This window comes from Polypterus senegalus, chromosome 5 (genome assembly GCF_016835505.1).
Source record: "Polypterus senegalus isolate Bchr_013 chromosome 5, ASM1683550v1, whole genome shotgun sequence".
NCBI lineage: Eukaryota > Metazoa > Chordata > Cladistia > Polypteriformes > Polypteridae > Polypterus > Polypterus senegalus.
The window spans coordinates 155,796,678-155,817,554 of record NC_053158.1 but is presented as its reverse complement, the minus strand read 5'-3'; the positions used below and the strand labels follow the sequence as shown (position 1 = coordinate 155,817,554).

General features: G+C 38.0%; 1 protein-coding gene across 1 annotated transcript in view; it reads left to right on the top strand.

Annotated features, from left to right (window-relative positions):
• Positions 1-20,877, top strand: part of adarb2 (adenosine deaminase RNA specific B2 (inactive)) — a 788,873-nt gene that overhangs the window by 681,048 nt on the left and 86,948 nt on the right. The window contains exons 6-7 of the mRNA XM_039753536.1: positions 7,633-7,784; positions 8,702-8,870. Of these exons, the coding sequence (XP_039609470.1) occupies positions 7,633-7,784; positions 8,702-8,870 (321 nt within the window). The remainder of the gene's footprint in view (positions 1-7,632; positions 7,785-8,701; positions 8,871-20,877) is intronic.

Below are 20,877 nucleotides of genomic sequence, written 5' to 3'. Positions count from 1 at the left end.
AATTAAGTTAGATCTTGCTAATTATGATTGTAAGATAATTAGAACAATAGACTAGAAAATTCAGCTGATGGTTTTACCTCTAACAAAATTTATTTTGATTCAGCATTTTCTGTATAGGACTGGCATGTACAAATCTCATGAATTGAAGGAGAACAGGCATGAGCTGTATGACAGAGCACACACACTGTTTAAAGCTGATCCTCCTCCTAGGACATTGGACATCTATGGTTCCATCCATTCTTGAGGCTGATCCTCCAATTAGCCGTGAACCACCCAATCTCACTGAGATTGCACAAGTGGTGAACTGGCTTAAGGTAGGGAAGGCTGCAGAGACCTGTGGTATCCAGGTCGAACTTCTCCAGGCTGGTGATAAAACTGTCCTTCTGGTATTGCAAGCAATCTATGCCTCCATTTGGGCAATAGGCATCATCCCAACTGACTTGAAAACGGGACTCGTTGTCCCTATCTGGAAAGGGAATGGGGATTGCCTGAATTGCGGCAACTACAGGAGGATAACACTGCTTTTGGTGCCAGGTAAGGTCCTTGCTAGGGTCATCCTCAATAGGATCCGTGATCACTTTGCTCACCTACCATCGACTGGAACAGTCTGTTATTTTTCCTAAGAATTCTACCATCGAATGAATCCTGGCACTGAGGGTTCTCATGAAGTGCAGACGTGAATATTGGCAGAGTTTCTTTGCAGCCTTTATCAGTTGACTGAGCTGACCTGTGGAACATCCTGAGACTTTGCGGGATCCCCACAAAGTTGCTGGATATCATGGCCGGCCTGTACACTGGTACTGTGAGTGCTGTGCAGAGTGGAGGGAGAACCTCTGCGTTTTTCCAAGTTGAGTCTGGGGTTCATCAGGGGTGTGTTCTTGCTCCTACTCTGTTCAGTGTTTGCATGGACTGAGTGTTGGGCAGGGTCGTGATGACAAGCGGTGGCGGGGCATCTGTTGGTGAAGAAAGATTCACTGATCCTCACTTTGTCAAAAATGCTGTGATCTTCATGGAGTCAATGGAGGATTTCATCGGGGCTCTAAAGAAACTGAGCAAGGAGTCTGAGTGTCTGGGCCTGTGAGTGTCCTGGATATAAATCAAGATCTGGGCCTGACCTCTTGAGCACAGTCATCAGCAGTGTGTCTGTCTGAGGAGAGAATGTAAACCTTGTTGAAAAGTTTACTTACCTCAGCAGCGACATTCATGTCTCTGATGGCTCTTCCTATGAAGTCAGTAGATGAATTGGGAGAGCATGGGGGGTCATGAGGTTGCTTGAAAGGTATGTAGCACTCCCAATATCTTTGCAAAAGGATGAAGGCCCAAGTCTTTAGAATCCTGGTGCTTCCTGTTTTTCTGTATCATTGCAAGACACGGCCGCTGTCCATTGACCTGAGATGAAGACTGGACTCCTTCAGTACTGTTTCTCTTCGGAGAATCCTTGGGTACTGCTGTTGAGTGAGCGGTTGCTCATGGAGTTCCGATTGAGGCACATTGACAGCATTGTGAGGGAGTGTCAGTTCACACAATTTCCCGAGGGTGATCTAGCTCACAGAATCCTCTTGTTGAGGACCTGAGCAGCTGCATCAGGCCAAAGGGATGCTCATGTAACACCTGGCTGCAGAAAATAGTTTAAATAAAAAGGGTCATTTCCGGGGGTTGGACTGGACCACATATCTGCTTGTACCATTGCATACTCCCCAACATCATCCATTTACCTTCATGATGGGACAAAGGCACATATTCCTGGACAACAAATATGTCTTTTGAAATGTTTATAAATCACTCTGTTGAGTTTATATTGTAACACTATTTGAAACTTAGTCCCTTCTAAAACATTCTGCATATCGTCTTACTGGTAAATTTTGTCATTCCAACAAATGGTCATCTTCAAAAATGCTTCCTGATCTTTGAATACATAGAATAGCCTTCAGTTGCCTAAGCATGTACATCAGCGTAGTGTCTCCTCCAGTTAAATACAGGGTTAACAAGACAACAGCACAAGAGACTCATGGGGAGAGGGAGAAAGAAAGCAGCTGCTGGAGTTTTACTGCCTAAGTCTGCCTAACCTCCTTCCCCTTTGTTTCATTTGTCTGCGTTTCTGCGCTTAGTAATTAATCCATAATTAGTGCCATGGTAACAGCCAAGGTTTATAAATGAAATGTATTTTGATTATTATGCTGGCACCATAATTATTGCTAAGCCTGGGTATAATGACAGATAAGTGATAGAGTTTAAGGTGTATTTCCCATTAATAGCAGTCGGGACAGGCTTTTCAAATCCTAGTTTCACCTTCAGGCAATAAGCATTCACTCTGCGACTGAAAGCTTCCACCCCCAAATAGATGTCTAAATAAACAGTCATACCTGTCAAATGTAGTGTCAGTATTTTTTGTAAAGTTTCTTGGTAAAGATAGACTTTTTATGCCCCTTAATACATTCTGCTAAATCAGTAAACATTCCACTGAGCGGGCACTGTATTAAATACATTTGTCCACCCCACATTACTGTCTTCTTAGTCAGTGTCCCCATCCTACGTGCAGACAAAACTATTTAGGCACGCATCACCAACCGATTGTGTGAGTGCAATTCAGAAGGAGAATAGGCAACCTAGTGATTTAAATGGCTTTTTACTTGTTTGTCAGGATCAGCAATCCTACTGGAGTTTTCACAAATGACGGGGTTATGAATTGTTAAAAATTAGCCAACAACCAAAAGTCGTAAATAAACTAGCCAAAGAAGATCATAGAGGATTACACAACTTGTATATAATAATAAATTGGGTAGAGTTAGTCAAGTAACACCAGAGTGCAACATTTCTGAGGAAAGAAGCATATCAAATGCACCTTTGTAATGCCCTATGTGCCTGCAGCTTTGAGCTCCTTCTCTTTCCCAGGACCCTGATAGTCATAACTGAGGATGGAGTAGGGTGAATGAGGACCCAAGCAACATGTCTAGTGTAAAAGTGCAAAGTTCGATTATTCAGAACAATGAAAAGTCAAGCTGTGTCCAAAGTGCAGTTCAGGATCAAAATCTTTTAATAAATAATCCATTAAAATAGTGCATTTGTGAAGATGATAAAAACCAACAAATTACTCCAAGAAACAGTTAAAACCAGACATCAGAATCAGTACTCTCCACTCCATTGCATCTCTCTCTCCCATGTCTCCCATTTTCACCCTCCAGGTTTTCTCAACAGGGCCAAGATGCCAGTAAAAATGGTTCCCTGTCCGGCTCACATCATAGCCTCCTCATTTAGTGTCCGCCAGGACCCACCAAGCCCAGTTCCCTCATCCTGCTACCTCGTTCAGCGTCTGCAGGAACCTGAAGCACATGATAGCCTCATCAGTATACTGCTTAGAAGGGCTGATCAGCCACTGGACCACTGTTCCTGTTACTCTCTCTCAAAGCAGCAAAATAACCTGATTCTGCTCTCTCTTCCATTTCCTTTCTCCTCATTTTTTTTTCCTTCCTTGTTGTTTCTGGTTTCTTTCCAACTCAGACCCCGTTTATCTTTGTGCATATAGATGCTTTCCCTAGTGACCCAAGGAGCATCAGTGAGGGATGGTTGTGCTGATCACGCTCACATGTTAATGAGCCATTAGGCAATTTCCCAGTTAAATACACTATGGCTGCATGGCTTTCTGGAAGCATACACCCACACAATTAAAGCCTGAAGCACAATGTTTAATAAAACTTCCATAACCGTAGACCCCAAACATACTGTACCACAACCACACATTGAACATTGTCACATGGGGGCAATGAAAAAAAAGGAAGGGTCATTTTTAGAGGTTTAAGGAATACAACAAATGAGCATCACTTGATTTACTTAATGCTGATCAGAGGACCTGTGAGTCCACTGGTTCATATGGGCTGTTGTCAACAATACAGGCTGATGGTGCTGATTTGAGTTATGGTGTGTTTTTATGGCAGGCATTGGCTCCCATGGTTTTAGTCGTTCAAGTATTTTATCAAGTAGTAAAGCCAGCAGACATGGGACTACTCATATGCAAATGGAGTTTTTCGATGGGAGAATGTATGAAGTACCACGCCATAAGCTTAGAAAAATTTCTACATTGGTTTCAGGGACATGTAAGTAACTTCCCATTCATTGTGTCTGTCTGTGTTAAGGGGCTTCTTCCACACATGGTACAAGCTAGTCAAAATACAGTTCCATGGTCAGGTAACTTTCAACTGCTTTAGGACATTTTATAGCTGACATAGGTTGTCATCACTGGGTTGATGTATTTTCACTATGGAGAGTTGTGCCATGTGGAATTAAGGTTTATCTGAGGGCAAATGAAGGCCAATTTTCTATTACAGAAGAACACTTAAAAAAAATGGGTCACTCACTATTTATGGAAAGCACTCTGAAACAACTGGTTTAAAGCCATGAAAATCTATTAGTGTTTACCGCTGCTGTGATGAGCAAAAGTTCTCATTAATAAATTAGATTGGCTCCTCAGTGGGAGTCTGTAGGGGGCAGATACTGGTCTTCTCCATGCGACACTTTTTGTGTCATGTTTCTTCCAGGTAGTGTAAACTATGACTTTTAGTTTAAATTTTCAAAATCAGAAAAACTCCTGAATGACCAGCTGTACTTAGAGTCTTGAAAGTGTTATATCAAAAGTGAACTTGTGCTTACCTTTCCGCTTTCTTACCTGATCAGTGTTCTTTACACTGCACGTGTAAGCCAAGTCTACAAGGTAAAAAATAATTTTAAAAAATGGAAAAAGCAACACTGAATGAGATGACTGTTTAATATTTATGGATGGAATATTTTATAAATAATGTCATAATCTGATCCCTTCAAACAAAGTGCACAAAATTGAATCTTTAAAATCGCACCATTCAGACTATTTATGTCAGGGGTGTCCAACTCTGGTCCTGGTGGGCCGCAGTGGCTGCAGGTTTTCATTCTAACCCTTTTCTTAATCAGCGAGCAGTTTTCACTGCTAATTAACTCCTTTTCTCTTCATTTTTAATTGCCCCATTTTTAAGAATTCAGTCCTTTGAATTGATTTGTTTCTTCATTAAATGGCAGCCAAACAGAAATGAGATGTGAAATGAGCCGACAAATGACCAGCTAAATTGGAACGTCAAACTCCAGCCAATTTCACTCCAACTAGTTTCTTAATGAGAAACCAGTTCTTGCTGTTAATTCAGGCTGTTATTGAATATCAGGACTTGTTGCTGCTCTCATTCTGCCACAGCACACTGTTGATTTTCTGTTTTTGCTAAAATGTATTGGTGACCTGAGCAGACCAACATGACCAAGACGATTACCTTTCTTTATTTTCAGGTTAGCTGGTCATGTGGCAACTTGTTTTGTGTCTCTTTATTGTTTGGCTGCTCATTAAGAAAAAAGAAACAACTAAGGGGTCTGAGTGACATCAGTTAAAACTAAGGCAAAACAAGTGAATTAGCAGTAAAAATGGCTCACTAATTAAGAAGATGGTTAGAATGAAAACCTCCCACCAGGACTGGAGTTGGACACCCCTGATTTAGGTCAAAGATGTCATAATGGTCTGCTGGGGTACCTTTTTTGGCTCTCACAAAATTAAGTGTACTCATTCATCGGAAGTTATGAATGACCAAAATAGTGAGCCAGTGAAATATTCAATTTGATTTAAGTCAACAAAGCTGTAAAACCATTTACAAGCACATAAATGGAGTGGACTCTGTTATTAAAATACAAACTCATCAAATGCGGTGGACAAGATTTCAGTATGGAATGTAATGTTATTTAATCTGCAGAAAGAATCTGAAATTTTACTTTCATTACATAGTTTCATTTATAGTAAGAGCGTTCTCATCGCTTCTCCTTTCAGCCAGGTAACTGTGCAGTCACTGACAAAGTGCAATCATCATAATCAGCAGTTGCTGAGATTTGTTAATTGACACGACTAACTATTTGGTGCATCGTCAGTAGCTGATCAAACTGACATTTATCTAATGTGACTAGAAAACATTTGTAGAATTTTGCAGCACTGTCGATTGCAGAAGTGATTTAGCATAAACCACATCTCACTAGGGAGGAGGAAATCTAGCTGCTGGATTGGAGGCTAAGTGACTAATGTCTGGTTGTTCGCAGACACAGAATGTCAGGCATTGTGCCACTGCTCCACAATCAGAGCTATATGAGTTTTCTGGAAGGAAGCCACACAGGGAGTTGGTTGAATATGTCATTATGGGATGACCATTTTTGGTTATCCACAATGTAGCAGCTCAACACTTGGGGGTTTGTGCCATAATTGAGTAGTTAATTAATAGGTCTTACACTGAGCACAATTAGCAGCTCAGCTTTTCTAGACCACTCATCTAAATACTTGCTCTTCTGAGAGGGATGATGTGTGCTTCAAGATTGTGTAGATTTATATCTTTTTCATATCACTTTGCACTGCCTCACTAACTGGGCTTGAGCCAATGAGGTAAGTAATAGCAGAGGTATTGTCAAATGTAAACAGCATATCAAAGTTCACATTGCAGCTAATAGTGCTCATCCTCAATCACTGCAACATTACCTTTGCTCATGAAAACTGAAGACGAAAATGGGGTTTTTACACATTCCAGTATAAAAACAATTGCTTCATATAGGGAATTTAAAGCTTTAATAATAATAATAAAGCTTTAAGACAGCCTGCTAACATATTTATAATGGTGCTGATTCACAGGTACAGGAGACTGGGTTCAAATTCCAACTTGGTTACTGTCTGTAAGGTATTTGTATATTTTCCATATGTCTGCCTAGGTTTCCCCTCCCGGTACTCAGATTTTCCTCCCACATCCCAAAGATGTGTAGGTTGGGTTGATTGGCATTTCTAAATTAACCTGACGTGAGTGAGTGAGTGTGGGAGTGTGCGTGGCTGTGCATTGCAATGGACTAGCATCCCGACGAGTGCTGTTTCTTACCTTTCTTCTAATGCTGCTGAGGTATAATCCAGTGTCTTCCAATGCTGTATTTGAATGTTAATAAAGAAATACAGTACAAGGAAGGATGATTGAAAATTATAAAATTCTTAGCAATAACTAGACAGATCTCTACTGTTACCTAGAGTTATCAAGCATAAATAAGATGGGTTAACCAGCACTTTCATTATATGTATTTTGATATCAAAAAGATAAGAAAGTAATAATATGTAGGAAATATTTTATAAATTAAAATTCTGTTGAATTATTTCTCAGCCAGGTAGATTTTTGAAGGTAAACTCACATTCTTATGCGTGCTTATACATAATTAGAAAGTCGCATATAATGTTTTACAAAGAATTAATCATTGTAATCAGAATTTAGAAATGCTGTAATGGATTTAAATTTTAAGTGATAATGGAAAATGATGTTTTCTGTTTTACAAGTGTTATGAATTTTGCAGTTGTTTGAACAAAAACTGAGTTTTTCGTGTAATTTGTGATATTCCCTGAATCTTCACTGCGAAGTGAAATTCATTAATGCCAATATAAAATGAGTTTAAAATGTGTCTTATTTAATAAATAACAAAGCGCAGAACATCTGTATCAGGCAACATTGGAGAAACCAAGAGAAGAATTGCACATCTTAGTGTGCACCGACCCCACTCGTCTTGGCTCCACAAGTCATCCTGATGTATGTTTTCTCTGTTCTTGTTTGCCTGCAGCAAGCAGGGAGAGGACTGGGAACAATCCATCTTCATCAAGCGTAAGGAGGGCGGATACAAACTGAGGGAAAACATCCAGTTCCATATGTACATGAGCAGCTCGCCTTGTGGAGATGCACGCATCAACTCTCCATATGAAATCACAGCCAACTGTGAGATACGCTGTTTTTTCTCTCTTTCTCTATGTATATCTTTCATTGTACATTTTGACTATATAAAGAAGAAAAGACATCCAGCAAGTGTGTCAGTGAAGATGTTTTACATGTTTCTTGCTGTGACTATTAGACATTTGGTTAAGTTTGCTTTTTCTTTGTCCGGTTATGTTGAGTTTTATTTTCTTGTAGTAGTGGAATTAAATCCAGTAAGTTACTTAGGTCTATTGTACTATCTTATAAGTAAGATAGTTATGTATGTAGTGTTAAGCCTTGCCAGGACTGTCTCGTATGCAGAATATTTAGGCTTAGAGAATTATTATTAATGATAGTCCATCCAATTTTCTCTTTATAGCAATGTATATTACTTGTTCCCAATTATAGGTAATGCTTTGGTTTCACTTTTATCTTTAACTTCGGATTTCTTGGCATTGAATAAAAGACATGCCGTTTGATGTTGCCATCTGAGATGATGAACTTGAGTGACATAATTAACCGAGGGCTTTCAGCTCTGTTTCAGCCTAGAAGAGCTTTTTGTTTAAACCCCTCTGAATCCTAGGCTAAGCTAGTAGAAAACCCTAACAACATTGCACACATTGTAACCATGTTAAGTTTTGGGCGGTAAATGATGTATTTACAGGCTGGGTCTCTAAATAGACTGATTGCTGTCTAAATAAAAGCAGACTGTCAGTACTAAACTCAAGTATGATAACTGAGAATTTCCTTGTAACAATGTAATAAACTTTCCTCTTTGGGATAGCATCACTTGAATCAGCTTTTCTACATTTAATTATAACAATATTTTAAGGGACGATGACAAACTTATGTTTTGAAAGTTGCAGAAGTGAGGCAAGACAATTATTTTTGAAACTGATGTCTTTATACTAAGAAGCACCATTGCTTTTTCTTTATCGCAGTGCATAGCAATAAGCACATTGTGAAGAAATTTCATAGTCATCTTCGGACAAAGATAGAGTCAGGAGAAGGAACCCTTCCAGTGCGATCCAGGAGTCTGTTTCAAACATGGGATGGCGTGTTACAGGGAGAACAACTCATTACAATGTCTTGTACAGACAAAATTGCCAGGTAAGATGTGCTGTGGCACCTGTGGTGATTTTTCTCTACTCTTTCTAATCTAAATGAATGATCTACCCATCCATTAGCTTCATTTTAAAATTAATGTATTCTCATTCAGAATAGTTAAGAGCAATTCACCTTTTATCGTTCCATGAATAAAATTTGATTTGGAAGCAGAATTATTATTGACAAAACAAGACATCACATTAAAACCCATCAGGCTTAAGATGGTATTTAAAAATATTTCTTAAAATGATAAAGAATAGGTAAGCATGAGTACATATCTTTATAATGCAAGATAAAGCTCGTTTGAGGAAATCAGTCCACTTAATCCAGCACTCTATCTATTAATATCAGTACTGGCCACAAGTTACTCCTGCAACAGCCATTTACAGTCTATCAAAGAAATAGCAGCTGTGAATTAAAATGTACATGTGAAGAACTGGCTGGGGCATCTTAGCCACTACTAGCATGCCGCTTGCTATGTAACGCTAATTATGTGGAATATAATGAAAATGTGGTAAAGTCAAGCAAAAAATAAAAATTGTAGTCAGGCAGGCAAAACATGAGCGCAAAATGAGAATCAGAAGTCTAATTTAAAAAAGAGATCAAAAAAACATAAAAAAGACCTGCTACTAGGATTTACTTGGTAAATAAACTAACCACTCCAGATAGTGATAAATGTGATTGCTGCCATAATTGGTGACATAATTAATGTGACTACTGTGTCACATAAACAAAGAGACGGAGTGAGAATTTGATAACACATTTTCAAATCATATTAGCAAATTCAACCTCAAAAACAGATTCTACATGGTAGGAACCCATAAAATCATCCAAAACACATGCCAAAAATGTGCTAATTTGTATATATACCAGTCACAGTGTGATAGTGACAGGGGAATTAAAGGGGATCTCAGGGGCCAGTGTTGTTTTAGCATTGTGTGCGTTGTGCTTTTTTATTAACCAGTATTTTTAGCTCTCATTGTATCCTAGAGCTTTGACCTGTTTTTTGAATCTTGATTTTGTCCTGTGCATTTTTCCTAGTTATCTTGCCATTTCTGTGTATGACAATTGTGGTCGAAATTTACTGTAACATCTTATTAAAGAAAGAAGCATCCTCTAACAGGACAATTCAGTAATCAGGCTGTAATTACTCCTCAGCAAAATGACTTGGAGGGAGCATTCTTCAAAAGCAGTCCGTTACAGCGTATCAGCATGGTCAGAAAGGTCAGAGAAACAAAGGATAGAGGTTCATTTTATAAGCTACTGAATGTACATACAATGTCAATCAATGCATACATTTACTCTGGTTGGTTTTTTGGTTTACACCCAAATATTTATATAGAATAAAAGTCTACCAGTAATGGCACACTGCACGATAATATGCAGCGAAAACCATAGTTTTCATCCTCTTTCACTGTTCGTTTGCTTAGAGGTTGATGCGCTTGCTTCTTCCTGAGCAGCTCTTCTTTTCTCCACCCTAGCAGCCCGTTTTTTTCTCTTTTTTCGTTTGTATCATTTCGTGTTAAACCTCATTAAGTCAGTGTTTGTGTTGCAATTACTTAGGACGTTTTCTTTAATCTTTCACTCAAGCTGACACTTAAGTCTTTTCTGCCTCAAGAATGATGTAAGATATGAAGAGGTAGGGGAAGTGATGGCGAAGGTGGAAGTGATGAGAACAGTCCCCGTAGGCATGCACCACACGGCCACCATGCTGGCTGCTGCCGAGAGTTGATTCTACAATAAAATAAAGTAAAAATAAAAAGAGGAATAGCCTTGGAGGTCAATCATCACCCTGAAACCGTGTAGTAGAGGTCACGTAGTATATGTGTACCTAATTTCAGGTCAATAGTGCAAATGGTTTGCAAGCAACAGGTGATTTAAAATCCAGAACAGACAAACAAACAGCCCCGATAGCGTATTATATATAAAGATTCTGGTTCTTCTTATACCTTTGGAGATGAGACACCACCCTGAAATTTCTGTGCATATAACAACTGGTCATTCTAGGGTATAGGACATCTGCTGATTTCTTAGTCATCTCTTAGTCATCCTTCAGTACATTTTGTATATTACATCAACCTTTCTTCTGGTACAGTCTTTATTTACTTGACCATCTCAGTATTTTTCCTAAACCAAATCTTATATTTCAGTGTACATTTTGTTGTTGGTCTTTATCTCGTTTCCGACATTTATTAACCCTTTATGCTATTTCTTTAAGATGAATGCTATGTTACCCTAAAATTATTCTTCCACAAAATCTGCCTGTTTTTTATTGTTCTTTGGATAATGGGCATGCTGATAATAAAGCAGAAATTGTTATACCTTTTTAAAGTCGCCTAATCCTAATCTACACACCAACCTAGGCTTGTAATACCAGGCATGTCGTACAGGTAAATGTGCTACACTGCAGCCCCACCATATAGCTTGTCCTACAGGGATGACAGCATTAAGGGTAGCACTGTGTGAACTCTCACCTCTATGGGAGCACCGAGCTGTTAGGCCTGTGATAATGCCGACATATTGTACATTTATCTTTGTTTACTCTGCACAGATTGTCTTAACTTCTTTTCACTTACAGATTCAATGAAATATACAATTTGCCTGGGGTACCTAAACATTTATTTACAGCTGTACAATTAACCTTATTAAGAGCAGCTCTGTCAAAACATAAACCTGTTGTTCAAGGGGCCTAAAGCATTTTATGCCTGTAGCTGCACTCAGTTAAGACTCATGAGCATCGAAATCCAGGAAACAATGAAGAAATGTAATCAAAGACCACACTCCATGATTGCCATCATAAAAACAGTACTCAGCGTAAGAAAAATGTCATTAGTATGCTTCCCTCTTGTCAGTCATGGATTCCGTTATGCTACCCAAAGACCTCCAACCACTACCATCCACACTTAATTACATTTTCTTTTAACAACTTACAGCACAGAGAATTAGGCATGGGTGCAATTGTACACATTGTTATAGTAGTTTATGTATTTATTGAGTAAGGAGCAATCCTGCATATTCTTATAGTACTTTTAAGTAATTATTGAGTACTTTGCTCTATATTGTTTGCTGCTGCTGTTAGATATAATGTACAAAGCTATATATTGTATATGTTATACATTTCCTGGCCAAAAAGTTTCAATTATTCTTTCATCCATCTATCAAATTAATTTTCGTAAAACAATGACATGAAACTTTTTTTTAACAGGAATGAATTCTTACTTCTGTGGTGGGTTGGCACCCTGCCCAGGATTGGTTCCTGCCTTGTGCCCTGTGTTGGCTGGGATTGGCTCCAGCAGACCCCCGTGACCCTGTATTCGGATTCAGCGGGTTAGAAAACGGTTGGTGGTTGGTTGGAATTCTTACTTGCTTCTTTCTGAAATTTCATCATTTCTTAGCCCAGGTTAAGATCTGAAGCTCTCCAAACTGAAGTTAACAACTGTTAACTAAATTAAATAAAAATCATTCCACCTCATTTCAAACCATTTTAACTGTAACCCTGTAATGGAGCAAGGAGGTTAAAAAAATGTGATGGATGGGTGGATATTAATCAGAGAACAGTAACGGACTGTGTTTTAAAGAGGAAATGCCTCGTATGATTACATACACTAGAAAACTGATCATGAACTGAGAAGAAGGAGCATTCTTTCTAGAAAGGTGATGTACTGTTAAGCTTTTTGTACACCTTTTAAAGCAGGCATTTGCTTTCCATATGAAAAGTGACATGTTGTTTCTTGAACTCAGGAAAGAAAAATGCAAAGGCTTTCGTATGGTGTTCTTCTTGAAAGGATGAAATTATTCTTGTAACAATTATAATCTTAAAAATTGAATATTTAATAGGCATAATGTGTCCATGGGGAACTCAGTTAAATTTTTCAATTTAACTGAGAAATGATCTGAGGGTATGGGGCCATAATCTAAGTAAAACATTTGTTAAAGGACCACTTCCGTCCTTCAGTGACATTTCAGTGATAGACAGAGAGGACGATATATTGATTTAAGGATTATTTTTATTAAAAACTGGACATGGGAGTTTTTAGTTTAAACACTGCAGTATTAAAAGGCATTCTGCAATAAAAGTGAAGGTCTTATAATATTTGCTGTGTGTGGGAGCATTACTCACTTAAAATGGAGGAAGTGCAAGTTTGGTTTTAATGATTTTTCTCATTCAGATGGGAATCAGGGATGCAGAGGAGTTAATCGAATGCAATTTTCCAGCTTGTCTGCAGTCTGTGACACAGCTGTACCTTCCATATGGAAAATTAAAAGTCGTATTTTCAAGTGTTACAGAGAGCAATCAAAAGTTATTTAACACAGCTAGTGATTAATTTAGGACCTGCAGCAAAATCTGACTTAAGGATTGTGACTGAAAGAATGAAATACAGCACAGCATGGCTACGCCTCTCTGTATCGTAATAAGGCTTTGTATTGGCATTACTACAAATAGATTTTTAACTCTTTTAAGTCCCTACAAGGTTTCCAGAAACTTGAAACATCACTCGTGACAAACCTGAATCATTAATGACAAACCACCAAGCTGTTGCATATGATGTGATATTCAGGTCATTGCTGTGTGGAAACAGCACAAGTGTCAGATCAGCTGAGCTGTGGTCTTTTTCAATCCAATCAGTTCCCTGGTCTTCTATTAGCCCTCTGTCTCAGTATCTACCACTAATAGAAGTAGATGTTTGGCTTTAGATCCTCTATAAGTGTGGTGTTGTGAAATGATGGGTACTTTAATATAGTGACATTTTTGGCAACACTACTAGTCAAAGAATAGTTGTGTTTCTAGCCCTACCACTATATCAACACATAACTCTTGTGAACGCTGGCCCGGACACACACAGACGGACAACATAGTTCCACCCAACACACGTTTATTTGTACAATATTTACAAATTAGTGCAGTCACAAACCCCAGTGCTTCAAGCACCGATTCCCCGAATGTCCAGGCCACACAGTCCTGTGCCTCTCTTTCTCCTGGCTGCCTCCAGTCCTCACTCCAGCTCCGTCCTCTTCTACCCGACTTCCACCCATGACTGGAGGAAGGTGGCCCCTTTTATAGGAACCCGGATGGGCTCCAGCTGCTTCCCGGCAATCTCCCTTGGACACACCCCTGTGTGGCGGAAGTGCCAGCTGCGCACCCGGAAGCCACCTGGGTGTCCCCTGTCGTCTTCCCCCCGGGATAATCAGGCACTGGGGCGCCGCCTGGCGGTGGCCATGGGTCCCTACAGGGCTGGGCTTCCAAGCCCTCTACCCGAGGCCTCCCGCATAATCAGGACGGACGCCCCCTCTCAGTCTGGAGTAGGCACAAGCCCTCCACTCGTCCTCCTGGGCTCCAGCCCCGGCCGGGGACCACAGTCTCTAAAATCAGTGGTCATTGTGTTGTGCAGTTCTGTGGTGAGCTATGAGGATTTTTCTTCTTAGAAATAATGTCATATGCCTGCTCACTCTGCAAATATCAGTATATACAATGCATATGTTCTTTATTATATTGTGAGCTAGACTTCTGTGTCATCAGTGGGCACCATTCTTTGTACTACCCGGGAAGTCCTTTTCCAAAGGGAGTACAGATCCATTGCTAACTTTCATTTTGAGGTTTTCCTAAATTGTCTTGCAGATGTATTTCCTACAATTGATGCTATAGAAATTATTGCCTTTTGGTGGATCAACTGAAGCTGCAACTGCTGCATTTACTTTTTCTGAACAAAATCTTCTGAAGGACTGTGCCACAGTCCTAAAGGACTACCATTAAGAAAATAAATCGGGAGTGCTCTCCCCTAGACTTTCCCATATACTCAGATATGGGAATGGATATTTGAGGAGTAAACTGCAAGGCATGAATATATTTTTATATTATTTACATTAAAGAACCATCAAAATCAAATCAAATCAATAATGTATTGAACAATTAATATAAAAGTAAAATTGAATAAATCTGACTCTGCAGCTGCATGAATAAAAGGTTAAGTACCACTTCAGGTTAGCAGAGATAGCCCAAACATTGGTAGAAATCTACGTTTTGTACCTAATACTTGTATGCAAAATTTGGTTGACCTAAGTAAAAGCATACTCAAGTTATCATGTTTATACACACACACACACAGACATAATTCCAACAATGGTATTTTTGGACTCAGGGAGGTCTAAAACGTTGCGATTCATCAAATTCTCGAAATGGAATTTTTGGAGAATTCCAATACTTTCCCTATACTTCATATACGTGGAAGTCAGGGAGGTCTAAAATGTTGAGATTCATCAAAATCTCAACATTGAATTTTTGGACAATTACAATACTTTCCCTGTACTTCGTATACGAGAAAGTAAAAAAGGATGTTAGATTTTTTATGATCTGGTATCTTCTTAAGCATCTGACTTCTAGTTAAGTTGAAGAAGACTTAATCTTTTACAGAAATGATCTCTAGAATCTCTGCTTTTTTAGCAGTCACTTGTTTTTTTGAGACATATTTTTATTGAAGTTTTCAGAGAAAACCTTATAAAAATTAATATTCAAATTCCAATTCCAAACTGTGAATAGCAGTCCTGGTTACTTGTTAGTCTCTTGTATTCTCTCTTTCAAAGAATTTATTTTACCTACTGGATTTTCAAATCAATGAAAAGCACACCAGATATTATCCTTTTTATAGTAGGTGGATAAGTTTGGTGTTTTTCAAGTCAAAGTTATTTCTTCACAAACATACTTTATATGCATTTGCCATAAGAAAATGTGTTGCAAAGGTAATTGATTTCTACAAATTAAAAAAAAACATCTTGCCCTCAATGGCTATTTACTTTGAAGTCTATGGGGTATGGAGAAATAGCTGCAAAACTTACCAAATATGTCAATTGTTCAAGCCAACACAGTTAATGAGTATAGATCTGCATCCTGTGATTATACACACATTGTTGAATACTTTATATATGTCATTTTCAAACAGAACACCCTCAATATTATGAGATTCAGCCTTTATTAACACTAGAATCCCTGAAGCCTACAAAAAAACTTGTACTCTTGGGCCACCTTACATTCCTTCGCACCTCTCCATCAGCATCTTTTATTTTGTAAATGTGGTGATCAGCACAAGCAACAAGCAGCCTGCTATCCCATCCCAGAGACAGAGTTGAATTCATTCTCAAAATTCTCACAGCTCAAGTGAGTTTATCTGGGTGTGAGGTGTCTAGAGTTGTATAGGATAAATAATATATAGTTATTTGGAATACATATATTTCATGTGTGTTAGTGTGCAAGTGTAGGATGAAAGGAAATGCGAGGCAAGAAATGCTGAACACATACCTAAAATAGAAACGTTTTCCATGTTATACTACTAATGACATGAAGTGTATAATGTGTGAAGACTTTAGTCTAAATCTATACTAATAAAAGGCAAAGCCCTCAGTCACTCACTCACTGACTCACTCACTCACCACTAATTCTTCAACTTCCCATGTAGGTAGAAGGCTGAAATTTGGCAGGCTCATTTCTTACAGCTTACTTACAAAAGTTGGGCAGGTTTCATTTCGAAATTCTACGCATAATGGTCATAACTGGAACCTAATTTTCGTCCATATACTATAATAGATGTCTGCTCGATGGCACCTCCCATGGCCATCGAGCAGACGTCTATTATGCATGTACACCGAGCGGCTCACGTGAACTGACGCAGTGCACAGACAAAAAGCAACAGTTCCAAAGAGTGCTGAAAAAAAAACGAATTACACAATTGAGAAGGCAGCAAAAAAATATGAAGTGTCAGACACATACAAGCATATTCATAAGTGCAACTACTGCAGAAACAAAGCACACGGTGGAAAAAGTCAATGTCCCACTAAAGGAAGACAGTGTAAAAAAAAAAACCTGCATGCAGTGTGTCACGTCTCAGATAAAGAGGAAGACGAGCTGTTTATTGATGCAGTAAGAAACAAATCGATGAATGAAACCTGTTATCTTTACAACGACTGACAAACACGGAATGTAACTTGAACACAACACATCCTACAAATACGAACCTGATTTAAAGAAATAATGATAATCAAATCCTTGATGACAGCAACACTCATAACACTCACAAAACAGTTACTGTATATTGACAATCATGTTACATTATTTTTAAAATGTTCCCTTTTCTTTTTCATAACTTCTTTAACACACTACTTCTCCGCTGTGAAGCGCGAGTATATATACACTATATATATATATATATATATATATATATATATATATATATATATATACATACCCCGATCTACATTCTCTCAAATAGACAAAGCACACACCGTGGCACAATAGAAGAGGCACTGAGTATGTACCCCTGATGACCCCAAAATTAGGGCGAAACGCGTGTCACGTACTCTTTGCATTATTTCACAGTAAAACTATTTCAATATATATATATATACATACATATATATACACACACATACATATATATCAGCGCTTCCCGATTCATTTTACCCTCTCATCCCCTTGGTTTGAGACGTATGAAAAAATATGCGGTTAACACAGAAAGACAGATCACCAATTGAAGCTTTATGAATAATGGATACTTTATTCGTCATCAATGATTGTTTGTTTTGGTAAAGCCATACTCAGTGTAATCATTAGATGAACAGTAAAAAAGTAAGAGCGAGGGGAGGGTGACTTATTGAGGCACGCAGGCGAAACTACAATAGCACGTGAGCTCGATGTAGTGCGCGTCAACTCGATCTGAATTGTGCGATCATATTCGAAAAAATATATCTTTTCAAGTTCTATTTAGTCAACACAAATATCTTTGGTTGGAATGTAAGGCGAATTTACTCTTTACATTTCTATGGTGAAGAAAAATGTATGCAATGATGCCTACATTTAACTTACATTCCTACCAAAGACATTTCTGTCGACTAAATAAAAATTCCTTCTATTTAAAATTTAAATAGAACTTGAACAGATAACGATAGTTCATAATATGCTTGCACGTAAGAGCGGGAGTCATCCGTTTTAACAAGCAGCGTATTGCACTGATACGAAATAGCCTGCCCATTTAATTATTTAGGAATGGATAGATAAATTAAGATTTTGTACAAATAATGTTTTTGATTTTTCTTCCTTGATGGATTCTGGCACCCCATGCAACAGTTGCTCGCACCCCAAAGAGTGTATGTATATATGTATATATATATATATATATATGTGTGTGCATATGTAGATATGTATGTATATATATGTTTAAATATGTGTGTGTATGAATCTACAGTATATATGTATTTGTCTATATATATATGTGTGTGTATGTATGTATGTGTGTATGTATATGTATGTGCCTATATGTAGATATGTGTATATATATATGTATATATGTATATATATGTATATGTATATATGTATGGATATGTATATATATATATATGTTTATATGTGTGTATATATACAGTATATATATATATATATATATATATATATATATATATATGACAGCAACACTCATCACTCACAACAGTGACAAAACAATTACATTGACAATCATGTTACGTTATTTTCAAAATGTTTCCTTTTCTTTTTCATTACTTCTTTAACACAGTACTTCTCCGCTGCGAAGCGCGGGTATTTTGCTAGTATCAAATAAACACATGCACTTTTATTCAAGAATATAACCAAAGTAAAAAAAAGTCATTCAATTTACATTTTTTCTTGTAAGTACTGTATGAGTGATGCATGTGCTACCAGTCACTTCCTTGTACTCCACATAGGAACTCACTATCTTCAGCACTAACAACATACAATGTTTGTTACATATGAATGCTCATTATTTTCGATTAAATTAGATTAGATTAGATAACTTTATTAAATCAAATTGGAAATTCACATTCATACAGCAACCAAGCATAAAACCATGGAAATTAACTAACAGGACATTTAATACAGCCAACCAATCAATCAAATGATCGATAAATAAGTAAGTTAATTAAATAAATAGATAAATTTACATTGTGCAGAATTTTCAAAATTAAGTTAAAGAGTACGTCAGGAAGAAGCATTGAATTGCCTGATAGCAATGAGCAGAAAAGACCCCCAGGGAGCTTCTTAGCACACTATGATAGAATGAGTGTGTGGCTAAAAGTGCTTCAAGAGAGCACCTCCTGGAGGGGATGTAAGGGAATTTTGCCACTATTCTCTTTTCCACAACAGCTTCCAGTTTGCCCAGGGTTCTCCTTGTGATGGAGTAGGCTTTCCTGATAAATGTGTTCAGGCATTGTGGATCTTTTGAACTCAAGTTGCTTCCTAAGGAGACCACAGCATAGAACACCACACTGGCTACTATGGACTGTTAGAACATTTCCAGCAATTTGCTGCATACATCAAAAGATCTGATTCTCCTTAGGAAGTGCAGTCTGCTCTGGCCCTTCTTGTACAGCACCACTGTGTTGTCAGACCAGTCCAGTTTGTTGTTTATGTAGCTCTGCACCACTTCAATGTCCTCCCCCGGATTGTGACTTTTCTCAGAGACTCCTTGGCATACTGGAATCCATCATCAGCTCTTTGGTCTTGCTGATGTTGAGTTGCTGGTGGTTCTTTCTGCACAACAAGACAAACTTCTACATAACTTTCCTGTACTCATATAAGCTTTAGGTTATACAGTATGCTACTTACCAGCCAACAAGTTTCTGCTTCTACCACACGTGGTGCTCCCCCTCAGCCTGATAATTCTGTAGGTCAAAGCAAATGGCAATCTCCCCTACACCATTTGCCCTAATGTTTACTTTATTATTTCAATCACTCTAAGTATAAAGATAAAGTATAAGATTTAAAAGCAATATTGTATTTATTTAAGTATAATAATACTTGTAGAAGAAAGTATAATAGAAAGCTTAGTGAAAAGTAACAATGTCAAAGGTGGATGTTGTTCTGAACACTTTTTTGATTTAGCAATTGGTGTGCTGAATAAGTTGTGCTCTTTGACATCCAGATGAAATGATTTGTCTGTGTGTTTCTGACATGTCTCGGTCTCTGACTTTACTTTTTCCTGTCTCCACTCTCTTGTCCCTCAATTCACTATTTATGTTAAAGGTGCACATGAGGCTTATATTGTCTCTGTTTCCTTTACAATTTGTAAACTGTGTGATCATTTTAAACTACATTGCTTGGATAACAAGACACAATCATTAATGTTATAAACTTTTCGTACAAAAAGACAGAATATTCAACTACTGATCAAAAGGAATAAGGAATACAACTGTAGTTAGATAAAATGCTTTCTCCTTAGAATCCATTGAGAACTGGTCTACCTCATTTTCAAAAATTAAACCTTTATTATTTGATGACTATTGACATCATAGTTGTAGCACACTTAGATGTGTTCCTGATGCTGTTGTTACCTACTTATTTTCCTCCTCTTTATTTAAGCATTTTTTGATTTTAATTCTGCTGATAGGCTCTGGGGGGTGGCTTTGAGGGTGGGTACTGGGTGTCATATGGGCATACAGATTTCATCTTTTTCAGTTGATCTTCTTTGCAGGGCCATCTTAACATATGGGTACAATGGGCACTGGTCATAACCCCAAGAGCATAGGGGCCCACAATGTTTCTGATGCCTATGTATGTTTCTGTTTTGCTATCAAAACATGGTCCCCAGCATACTACTTTGCCTTAGGGCCTGTTATGCTGTTAAGATGGCGTGTGTGTTAAAGATAAATTATTTTCAAGTGTCCTACAAATTCCTTGGTATATTAGTTAGATCCTTTAAAGTTCATTGCAATTCATTTCAGGAAAAAAAAAAAAAATAGTAATTAGGCAGTCTGCAGTTTTTTAGGTAAAAGACAAATGTATTCTGGGACCCTGCACTTTCTGTTTTAATTTATATTTTACTAGCTGTCCCCTGCGTAGTAGTGAAACAGGACAAACTTTAAAAATTAATAAACAAACAGGTATCGCTATCTAAGCGGTGGCAAGGTACACTCCAAAATGTGGCAAGAGGTAGGTAGACGTACTTGAATGGAGGCCGGCACGTGAGAGAGGAGGGCCCCACCCAGCTCCCCA